Here is a 12,197-nt window from a genome sequence, read left to right on the forward strand (position 1 = left end):
GAAAACCTTCAAAGGGTTAAAACCTTGTTAATGCAATCCTTGTTCATTAGGAAAATCGGATAATTCGTACTCGTCTTCCGGTCCCAGCAGGCGTAAGCACTATTTAATGGCATCACTCTTGTTAATTCGAACGTATTTAGCCTGACACTGGTCAATTCGGACAACTCTTGGAACGCGGTGAGTGTGGAGCGTCGTAAATGTACGACATAAATGAGCAACAGTGGTGCTAGCGTCCAACCGAACCAAAGCGGCAAGTACGCATCACCGTCTTTAGTGGAAACTGTATGGGAAGAACAGGAACGCTGGAACACTTTGTGCCTATTTGTGAATTTATAGCCTTTGTTCTTGCATTTACCGCGATGCCTGACATTGCATTGCCCTATGCCTTTAAATCCATCATGATTGCAGCAGTAGTGACTGAAGTTTTGCTCGCAAACAGTAGTTTTGTTTTGATGTGGTGCACGCATTGGTCGCGTGCAATCGGAACTGCATGGTTGCCATCTATGATCATATCAGTAGCAACCATGTTTTTGTTCACAACAGTTGCGGCAAGTCGTAGTTTTGTTTTGGCTCAACTCAGTGCAATGTGTGCTTAATGCCACAATCACAACGTAAGCTGTCAAGGAAGAAGAGCGATTCTACCGCGAGTTGCACGTATCAAATCCGCTGGCTACGTCGGGCTGGATGCATGCTCTCTTCCCAACCATTTCACTGGCTAAAAACTCGCCTGGATGTGCGCGTGTGATTGAAAGACATGTCATGAATGAAGACACGGGCCTTGCACCGTGGCCGCGCTGCGATAGAAGCACAAGGTCTTCACTGCTGCAAGCACTAATCTTTCACACGAGATGACGAGAGTTGGAGCTTCTGTGCTGCTTTTGTGCTAACTAGAAACAGAATTTGCTGATTCATTCAGTAAGTAAATGCATGCTGATTTAGTAAGCTTTTTTTTTTCAGCCCCGTGAAATCAGAATTAACGAGCTTTAACTGTATTGTGTGTTAGGACCTGCTCTAATACTGGCCTGCAGCACTGCTTTCCAGCAATGAACAAAGGCCAACTCGCCAAACTTTCAGCTTCATTGTAACAGGGGGTAAATGCAATAATGCTGGTGTACTGAAATCTAGGTGCACATTAGACAACCTCGGATTGTAACCCATAGCCCCTTCACCATAGGGTCCCTCATAGGTTGTGTGTTGCTTCAAGACATTCTTTTTTTGTTGGGAATTCGATTAAAGAATCATTGAAGTGGGCGCTCTGAAGCTAAGCGATGCTAAATACAGTGCTCAACGTAGCAAAAGAAATACATGTTGCCAAACTCTTCTATGACTGCAAGCGTTGTGTTTCTTATGATCATTATTCCACAGTTGGAGGCACTACTACTGTAATTTTGTCGCTAATCTTAAATCACCGCTTCACCCACATGCTTCAATGGAGCCCATGTTGGAAAGGGCTGTGGCTGAAAAAAGCAAGTGATATGCCAGTATGAAACACAGGCAGTGTTTGAACTTGCCCTAATTTTTTAATATCCGCCACAGTCACTCACTGGCTTTGGTGTTCCGCTAGTAGGTCACTGTATCAAATCCCTGCAGCAGTGACAACATTCTGATGATGGTGGAATGCAAAAATGCTTGAGTAGGTTCGTGCAGGTTTCAAAGAATTCAAGCGGTCAAAATTAATCTGAATCCCTTCACTGTATTCTCTCTCAGCACCTGCTGCGCATAAAATTTGAATTAAAAATAAAAATTGTAAATGAAATTAAACTGAAATTAAAAAGCGTGTGGTTCTGCAGAAATCTGGATGGGGTTGCAAAGCGGTATTTTATACAGTTAAACTTCAATATAACGAAGTCGGTAAAATTGGCGAATTGCTTTATTACACGAAAATTTCATTATATTGAAAAACAACCTTTTATGCAAATAAGTACAGTCGCCAATAATTTGTTCTTGCATGGGAGGGGCCGGAAAATTTTCTCAATTAAAGGGCAATCATAAAAAGCATATGCCTGAACGCGCAAAAAAATTGTTTTGTTAAATTTGACAGTCGGCGACAAAAGGTAGGGTTTCGTGTGGTGTTCACAATGTCTTCACATTGGCAGTACGAAGCAAAGCCGGCCATGCTTTCACATTCCCTGATATGGTTGGCCGCAGTGGGACGACACTATCATGAAAAGCGCCAGCAGCAAGGAGCCTCTCGTTTCCACACGTCTCCAAAACTTGAGGTTACGCATCCTCCAGTACTAAATGCACATAAAACAGTTCACACGAAGCCATGCCATCACGGCACACCCATTCTTTGCACACGCGACATATCATCTCTAAAATGGGGAGTGCGGGGGCCGTGTATGCGCTCAGATGTGCTGATAGCCACACACAGCTACAGCCACACTAGATCGCGCGCACTTGACCGTGTCACCATGACCTCGCTTTCACCCCCCTTCTACTGGCTCACGCAGGGGAAGAAGGAGCTCATCAAGCCACCATCCTTCTTGGCTCACCTTCTCACACTTTCACTCACGGCCAAAGCATACATTGTGCGAGTTGCGATAGGATCTTATTACACTTGTACTTAACACGAAACATGATGCTGCTCTGCTTCAGCGGTCGCTCTTCTTGCACAGCGTGTGATTTCAGAGGTGCGTTCACAAGCAGCCAATTGTAATTGAACCAGTTTATCATCTGCATATGCGGGTTTTCATTTGTGTCGGTATTCCTTAGTGGCGACTGAAATTTTATTATATTGAAATTGTGTATAAACACACTGTTATATTGGTGTTCTATGGACAAGAAGTTATAAAAAGTTAAATACTTTGTTAACAAGTTAAACCTCGATATAACAAAGTCGGTAAAATTGCCAATTTGTTTCGTTATATCGAAATTTTGTTGTGTTGAAATTCAACCTTTTATGCAAATAAGTACAGTCGCCGATAGATTTTTTTTACACAGAAAGGGACCGCTGAATTTTCTGAGTTATCGTGCAATCGAAAAAATCACATTTGAATTCAGAAAATAATTGATTTTGTTAAATTTGGGAGTCGGCGATGAATGATACGGTTTCATGCCATGTACGCCGATGATATCTTCACATCGCCGTTATGAATTCAGTGGTGCCAGCCTCGCTTTCGTGTGCAAGTATGCGGGCTGCGATAGGATCTTATCGCACTTGGACTTCATACGGAACATGATGTGGCTCCACTTCGGCGGTTGCTCTTGTCGCATGGCGTGCGATTTGAGAGGCGCGTTTGCAAGCAGCCGCTTGTAATTCAATTGGAAGTTTCTATTATTGTCTCTGCATTCTTTTGAGGCGACAGTGAAATTTCATTATATTGAAATCTCATACAAACACGATTCGTTATATTGTCAGGGTGTCTACCAACCGGGAAAACCGGGAAAACCGGGAATTCTCAGGGATTTTGAGTAGTCTGGAAAAACTCGGGGAAAACTCAGGGAATTTGTGCTTCTATCAGGGAAAATTAGCTGTAATTTTTTTAGAGGGTCAAAAGTCGCGGTAATGCTGGCTCGAGAAACAGACGGGACTCGTAACGAATCGTCGTCGGCTGGAGGAGTTGCCAGTGTACAGTCAACGACCGACTTTCCGGATTCCCGATAACTCGGACGGCTTCGCGGCACCACCACGTACCGCAAAGAGTCAATGTATCATAACGTCTGAAAATTCAGACGCAAGAACTCTTCGCCGTCCGACTTTCTAAACGTTTTGAGTGATCGCAGGTCCGAGACGGCATTAATGAAAACTACCACCGCTGCTATTTTGATTACCTCGCCGCCTTGAACCGGTGCTCTCGCACGCAGATGCGCTGGCAGCCGTGGCCACCACTGCGGCAACGGTAGGCCTAGCTGCTTCGACGTTCGCTGTTAAGCTTCTTGTCGTTCGGTGCCGTGTTTCTTCATTTCTCCGCTGACAGCAATAATTTTGTCTTCGAAGCTCGGAAAGCACGGCGCATTGCATAACGCTCTTTCCCGAAAGTCTGCTTCGCCTCATTACAGTCGTGTCACGCGGTGAAGCGTACAAGCGTAGGAAGGGGCAATTGTCGCGGGACACTGTATGTATTTCGTAAATTTGTACGTGTGCACTCGCCCTCACCTGTCACAGTAGGAGCACCGATATGCCTAATAAGTGCACTGACAGGCATTCAGAGCTTTTTCAGACGTACATGTGTCGATTTTAGCCCTTAAGGGCAGTAAAAAGACATGAATTTATTTTTTCGGACTGCCTGATTTTTCGGAAGTTTTCGCGGCCCCTAGGGGGTCTGAAAAATTGGACGTTGACTGTAAATTGACCAAAAGTATTCTTCAAATGGTCCGTGGGGCGAACGCGCGGCGAAAGGAGGACGAGAACAGAAAGGATCGACGCACTGAGGAATGAACGACCACTTCTTTGAAGGAGCCTGCGCTCAAAAAACAAATTGTTGGCTGATGCTGAGATGCAGGTGTCCCTCATCCAAACCAATATAAACTCTTTAAAGCAGTGAAACACAACACTGAGGCGTCTTGTGCGAGCTGAGAGTATGTCAGGACAGTTGCATGACACTGAGCATGCTATCAGTTCATAGAAATAGCTCATATTCGAAAATGTTTGCTTCTGTATGCATCTCCTTTTTATTTGTGCTAGAGAATGTCCAACTCGATTTGAAAATTTTTTCGAAGACATTTTATTTGCTGTGCATTTTAATAACCCCTCCCTTATATTTTTTTGAATAACATAAACACTACTCCTTAGTATTCAAATTGGATTAAGTCGGTTTTTTTTTTTCAAATTTTTTTCATATGCTTACTAGAGAGTGACAGCATAGGGCGATATGGTTTCAGCGCGTCTTGACATAAAACATAGTTCTGCATCACTCAGGGAATTTTGCAAAGGCACTCAGGGAAAACCTGGAAAACTCAGGGAATTTGGAAATGTCAACTTGGTAGACACCCTGATTGTGGTTTTAAATATATGGTGTTCTATAGACAAGAGGTTATGAAAAGTTAAATACATCGTTATATTGAGAATTCCATTATATTGTAGTTCGTTATAATAAGGTTTAACTGTATTGAGAATTTCGTCAATTCGAAGTTCATGATATCGAGGTTTAACTGTCTATCCCTGGTTGGTCATAGAATACTAGTGCCTGGGAAGTAGTATTGCCATAGTTGTTGCAACCTGTGCCACATATTTTGCTCCAACAGCAGGCGCAGCAGCAAGCACAGCCACAGCAGCAACAGTACTATCAGCAGCAGGCCTACATGAGGCAGCAGGCTTACCAGCAGGCACAGGCACGTCCTCAGTTTGCACAGCAGCAGGCGCAGTACCAGTTCCAGCGGCCACAGGCAACGCAGCATGTAAGGCCAGGCATGTCGCAGGCAGAACAAATCTATGCCAATGCTTACAATTACTGCATGGCACGTGGAGTCAGCCCTCAGATGGCAAGGAACTATGCCGTCAACCAGCAGAGGGTGGCTTTCCAGCAGCTGCTCATGCAGCAGCAGATGGGCAGCAACCCCACATCAGGAAGGGTGGTGGTCTCTGAAGCAGAAGATGACTCGCACGCTGCAGGCTCGTCGTCTTCCAGTACACGACAGCCGTCGACATCATCGGTTGTGATTACCGAGATCATTGACTGAGACTTTGTACCATGTTCTTGTCTTCTCCTAGACCACTCATTGAGCATGGGACTTGCCACCAGCATCGGGTTTAAGGAGAGCAGTGAGGTGCCACTGCTTTGTGGTGACACCAGTCCTGGTGGCTTCTGAATTGGGTTTCTGCATGTATGGTCTTCTTTTCTCTCTCTCTCTCTCTCTCTCTCTCTCTCTCTCTCTCTCTCTTTTACGGCCAACGTTACTTCACATCTGTTGTCACGGCTGGTGTAGCAGTCAGAGCCAAATGTTAAAGTTGGTCTTGTTACTGTGACGAACAATTGGGACTGCAGTTTGATGAGGTTCCCAACCTATGGCCACCGTTAAGCAGTTCTGTGTAAGACACCTCATCATATTTTATGATCTGTTTCAAACAGTGAAGACAGCAAAAATCAGTGCCACTACTGTGACCTTCGAGACATTATTTTGTGCATATCCATAACAAACCTTGTTGCATTTTTAGAAATGTGTGCTCTTTGAAGCGTGAAAAACAGTGCTGCAAAAAATGAGGCAAAGGAAATAATAAATGCACACTTTTTGTTTACTATATTTAGAGCCATTTTCTACCACACAGTCGCCAACCTGACCCGATATCTGTTCCTCGAAATCGCAAGTTTATGTGTATGTATTGTTTCATAATGCCAGAGGCCACTCGTCTTTTGCAATACACACAAGCGCCCGTGCAGTGATGTATATGTGCTGATACATTGAGTCCCATTTTTTAAGAACTATTGCATTGCACTGAGCAGAATTTTAATACTTTTTTAATGTTTTTTGAGCAGACATTGGCTCATTGCACCAGTCGAACCAAAACCTGGTTTTCTATCACTTGAGTTTTTTGTATTATATGGACTTTCACCTTTGATGTCGCCAAGAGCTTGTGTATTTTGCATTTGTGTGCTGCAGGTTTGCAAATAACTGCAACTGCGGCGTTTTCTTTTCATGCGTTATAAATTCCAGCATTTTCTGCAAGTTTGTGTATCATGTTAAATCGCCCAAAATGCACAATAATGTGTACATGACTTTCTCTTGCATATTTTGTCGCACTGTATATATAGAGGATATGGAATTATCATTGCTCTCACAAACTGCAAGGCTTCTACAAAATCGTGGAGCTATATGTGGTTGTAAAGATTCTGGGTACAATGTTCTGTGGCTAGGAACACATCATAAGCTGCAGTGACTGTAAAAAATATTTTGCATAGTTGAGCCTGCCAGCTTACTCTCCATAAGTTTGCTATGGTAATCTTAGGTTTTCTCTTTTTTTTGCTTATAAACATGGTTTACATAAGCTTATGCAGTGTATGTATGATTTAATTTCAAACAAAAGAATTGTTATATTGCTGTGCTATTCATGTATTTCAGACATGCATTGCAAACACTATTGACACCCTAAAGTTGGGACATGACTTGAGACCTTTCTGGGTTTCCTGATAGAGAAGCATGTTGTGTGGGGGCTGTTTTAATTTTTTTTAGTCATTTATTGCTTTTATGTTCCTTCAGACCGATGACCACTCTTTCTTGTACAGTTAGGTTGCGTTCATGTGAAAGTAAAAAAAAATATGATGGTGACTGCTTCAAGGTTTGTCAACTGGTTGCAGTTCTCTCACTCTCTCTTTTTGTTAGTAAGTAGACATGTTGGTATCCTTCTTCGAGTTAGGATGCGTATGTACCATATATATTAGTCAATACTCGCTTGTGTATGCTGACACAATTCAGGGTGTCCGAGTTCAACAGCTTTTCGACTGTCATAGAAAAAAAAAATTTCATGATTTTATGCCATGCCAATGGCTTACGCAGTGAATCAACATTCTTTAAAAAAGGTATTGCATGATGGTTGCGTAGAATACTTGCACTTGGCATGCCTGTTGCTGTAGGAAAATTACGAAAGGCAGGTCACTTTTTTTTTTTGCAAAGCTCTACTCATGTAAACGAGATTTGTTAAAGTTGTGCGAGACAGTTTACAGAAAACGGTCCTCTGACGTGTTCCCATGTGTGGTGCTTTGCAGTGCACATAAATCTGAAGTAAATTTGTCAGACAATTAACAAAAAACAGTAATCTGATATGTTCAGTTCTATGTGCACATATTACTCTTGCAGTATTGCTGTGGTGCCAAGATGTAGTAGGGGTCCACCCTGCAGTCATCAGCACCTAGGTCGAACTGTTTCCACAACAAAAGTGCTTTGAATGTTTCTGCTGACTTGAATGGTTCATACAAGCATGATGATCATGATACACCTACTTTGGTTCATTTCTGCCAAGGATAGTCATGCAGTACCTAAAGTTTTTGCAGCACCTAACATATTTTGGTTGATCAGAAGCTCTTTAAACGACAATGCTGGCACTATGGCTCGTAGTTATATCTTGGCATTACGGTCGTACAGTAAATTTACAGATGCTCCAAGAGTCTCAACGTCTGGCTAAATATCTCAAGCTATCTGGATAACACATCGTAGCACAGTGGCATATGCTGCTGCTTAAGACTTTTCTCTTTGCATCAGCAATTGCTTCTCTGAGATTAAAGGGGCCATGGTGGAGCTGTACATGCTGTTCTAGTACACCTTGAACAATTGGCATTATGTTCGAAAGCCAGTATTTTAGTGTAAAGTGTAATCAGTAATATTTGTATTCCTCTGAAGTAAAGTGACGTTTCATTTAGCTGTACCCTGTGGGAGAGTGGAAATGGCACTATGGCTTAAATGAAATCAATTCCATCGCAGTGTTGACAGTACTACGGTCGGGATATTGTTACATAGATAAAACTATTTACAGGATGTATTTACAAAGACAGAACATTGGCCAAGATGGAAGAGTGCCCGGTAGGGCTGTCTTTTCGTCGTATTCAGAGTGGTCAATGTTTTCTTTTATCGTCACACGACTTCCAAGGTAAAAAGCACTGCATGGTGTGTCAAATAGGGCCATTAGGAAGAGCGTGGTAGGTTTTAAGGCATGCTATACATGACCAACCTCAGGTGATGTTAGGCTGGATGGCTTGGTTGTTGGATGGAGCTTAATGGAGACTAACATGTAAAATTGGTCATGTGACGTTGCACATGGTAAAGGCCCTTGTAGCACGAAGGGAGTTTGTCCGAGACCCAAACACTATAACAAGGGGACCAAAACAACATGGATTAACCCTGGTTAACTTCAATTTCTGACCTGAAAAGAATATAAAGAATAAAGGGTAGAGATAAACGTGCACCTGCAAGTCTGATGGAACATGCGTCAAAGTGCCAACGATTGGAAATATGCTTTCTGTTTTCTTGGGATTCCAATAGACGAGTATGGGGAAAGTCTCTGCATGTGGTCAGTCAGGGCGATGGTGTCATGCACGTTACTCAGTGCTTAAGGCACTAGTAAAGGTAAGTGAAGCATCCAAGGGGAATGCAGAGCTACGAGTGAAAAAAAAAAAGGGTAAAGCAGAATATGCAGCAGTTTCATGGCATAAAAAGTCATAAGTGAACACGACAATGTTCATTCGCAGCTGTAACTTTATTGCACACATGATTTCCAACAACCCACTTAGTAGCTAATAACCACATTATGAGCACTGCCTGTGCAGTTTCTGGGAACATTCTTCAAAGCTCATGTTGTGTTTTTATGTAACATGTCGTTCACACAGGTCGTGTTGGATGAACCATGCGATAGAACAAGCTGTTTTGCCATCATTCTGTTTGTTCTTGATGTTCGAAAAAAGGTGCCTACATCACAAGAGCAGTGCAAAAGGCAGTTTTTCAATGCCCTGCCATTCAAATCTAGCAGGCTATTACAAACTGTCCTCGTGGGTGTTGACCTCGTTTGCTTCATTCATTCTCACTAAAATTCGTGTTGGCACCTGTCAATTGCACCCACAATCTGAACACTGCATTGTTTGGCCAATCACAAAAACTCCAGTAGCTTGACAAATCGCATTGGCTTGTCCAAAGCCTTGCAGCTTGATTGTATGCTTGACGTTCTGTGCTCCTAAATGGTGCACATGGTGCACTACTTGGATTTTATTTAAGAGATATGTGAAGCAAAAATGATGTCTGGGTCAATGTTTGCCTCTCAACATGGTAACATTTTAGTGCACCAAAAGGGTCTATAATACAGTTGAGCCTCAACATGACAAACATGGACACAACGAAATAGATCTAAAATTCACTGGTTCTTTTCTGTGATATCAGCGTGTATGTTTAGAACAAATAACCTATACTACAAAGATACTTTCATGTTGGATGCAACTTTATTATGAGGTTCAACTAGTATGAGGGGTAAAGTTGCCGTGTTGCACCTATGCTGATGTATAGTTAAACTAAAATGGCCTTGCCTTCATTTGTCCTAATAAGCATCTGTGATCTTTTTGCAATCATTCAATATTCATGAAGCAAACATGAACTGAGCTCCTATCTTTTTCTGCTAAGACCATGTGGAGATTGTTTTGAAAGACTACCAGTCTAGCTTGATCTAGTATTTGTTTTACTGCTTCATGGACCTGGGCAGCTTGCAACAGCAAAGGTAACGTGATTTGCTATGCAAAATCTATTGGTCATTTTCATAGGTAGGGTGGCTAGAACTGGGAAGTGAAAAGCGCAGGGCGTTTCCCTTGCCCAGAAGTGTTGCCTTGGGCGATCCCTCTGCTAGGTCGAGATAGGTCGACGCGGTCGAGGGCTTGGGGGACTGGTCGGCAGTCAAGATAACCAAAGGCATTTGAGTATTCGAGTAAAAAAAAAGAAGCAGGCAAGAGATTCGTGGAACTGGAGTCATTACATTCATAAGTTAGTGTTCCATGTGTTATAGAAAAGCTCCCTCATGTTAGCGCACCCTATTGGTTAAGGATGCCGTCGAAACTGAAGAAAAAGAAAAGTTCGGAGATGATGTGTTGTGCCTGAGTACACCGGGGTACAAATCGTTGTCAAAAGTGTCCCTTTCTCATGCACTGACATGCAAAGAGCAATTTGTGAGTTAATTGGGAGCGGGCTATCCTGGGCTCACAAAGCTCTACAGAAGAATTATGCTGTGTGTTCCCAGGATGTCTACCAACCAGGAAAACCGGGAATTCTCGGGGATCTCGAGTACTCTGGGAAAACTCGTGGAAAACGCAGTGAATTTGTGCCTCTATCAGAGAAAATTAGCTGCAATTTTATTGAATGTGTCGAAAGTCGTAATGCTCGCTCGAGTAACAGACAGGAATTGTAATGAATCGTCTTTGACGCCCTGTCGTCGGCTGGTGGAGTTGCCTGTACAGCCAACGACCGACTTTCCGCATACCCGGTAATTTCGACGGCTTCGCGGTACCACCAAATACCCCATATATAAAGTCAATGTATCGGAACGTCGGAAATTTCGGACGCAAGAACTCTTCGCCGTCCCATTTTCCGGATGTTTCGCCGTGACCACAGGTCTGAAACGGCATTAATCAAAGCCACCACCGCTGCCATTTTGATTACCTCACCGCCTCGAACCGGCGCTCTCGCACGCAGATCCGCTGGCAGCTGTAACAGCAACGTGGCGGGTACTGCGGCAACCCTAGGCTTAGCTGCTTCGACGTTCACTATGAAGCTCCTTGCTGTTGGATGCTGTGTTTTTATTGAAAGAATTCGCTGCTGTCAGCAATGGCACGGACTCCGCATTTGTGGTCCTCGCGATTGGCTTAGCTAGAAGTTTGGAAAGCACAATGCGTTGCATATTGCCAGTTTTTGAAAGTCAGCTTCGCCTCTGTACAGAAGTGTTACTTGGTGAAGCATGCGTAAAAGTATTGCAGTGAAGCATAACAAGCGTGGGAGGGGGTTATTGCCACGGGACGCAGTATGTATTAATTATACACGCGTGCACCCAGTATTTCCTGTCGCAGTACGAACACCGATATGCCTAATTCGTGTACCGACAGGCCTTCAGAGTGTTTTCGAATGTACCTGTGGCGGTTTAAGCCCTCAAGGGCAGTAAATGACATGCATTTATTTTTTCTACTGCCGATTTTTTGGACGTTTTCGCGGCCCCTATAGCTAGGAGTCTGAAAAATCGGACGCTGACTGTACAACTAAGACGACTCTTCAAATGGTCTGTGGAGCGAACGCACGGTGGAAGGACCACTACAGCAGAAAGGACCTACGCATTGAGGAATGAGCGGGAAAGGAAGCGTGTGCCGCCGTTTTGAAGGAGCTTGAGCTCTAAAAACAGTTTTGGCTGATGCAGAGATGCAGGTGTCCTTCATCCAAACCAAAATAAACTCTAAAGCAGTGAAACACGGGCGTCGTGCGTGGGCTGAGAGTATGTCAGGACAGTTGAGGTTGACTTAATTACGAGTTGTTGAGAGAGAATCTCAATTGTGATAAAGTTCGGGCCTCATACCACTGAGCTTGCTATCAGTTAATAGAAATAGCTCATTTTCAAAAATATTTCCCTCCGTATGCGTCTCCTTTTTATTCGTATTTGAGAATGTCCGACGTGCTACAGTTCCCATGGAGGCAGCATAGGTTGCTGTGGAGCGTATGCTGACTATACACAGCAATGCAGCGATGCTCACCTTGTGTCCGATATATTAGAGGCAATGTGACAAGAAAGTGAGTTACCCAACAAACTG

The 12,197-nt window shown here is 43.4% G+C and overlaps 1 protein-coding gene across 1 annotated transcript in view; it reads left to right on the plus strand.

Moving 5' to 3' along the window:
* The window catches only part of LOC135919005 (transcriptional regulator ATRX homolog), a 124,830-nt gene extending 117,615 nt beyond the window's left edge, over positions 1–7,215 (plus strand). Inside the window, exon 27 of the mRNA XM_065452748.1 lies at positions 5,188–7,215. Coding sequence (XP_065308820.1) covers positions 5,188–5,622 — 435 coding nt within the window. The 3' untranslated portion in view covers positions 5,623–7,215. The remainder of the gene's footprint in view (positions 1–5,187) is intronic.
* The last annotated feature ends 4,982 nt before the right edge of the window (positions 7,216–12,197 follow it).

This window comes from Dermacentor albipictus, chromosome 3 (assembly GCF_038994185.2).
Source record: "Dermacentor albipictus isolate Rhodes 1998 colony chromosome 3, USDA_Dalb.pri_finalv2, whole genome shotgun sequence".
Classification (NCBI taxonomy): Eukaryota; Metazoa; Arthropoda; class Arachnida; order Ixodida; family Ixodidae; genus Dermacentor; species Dermacentor albipictus.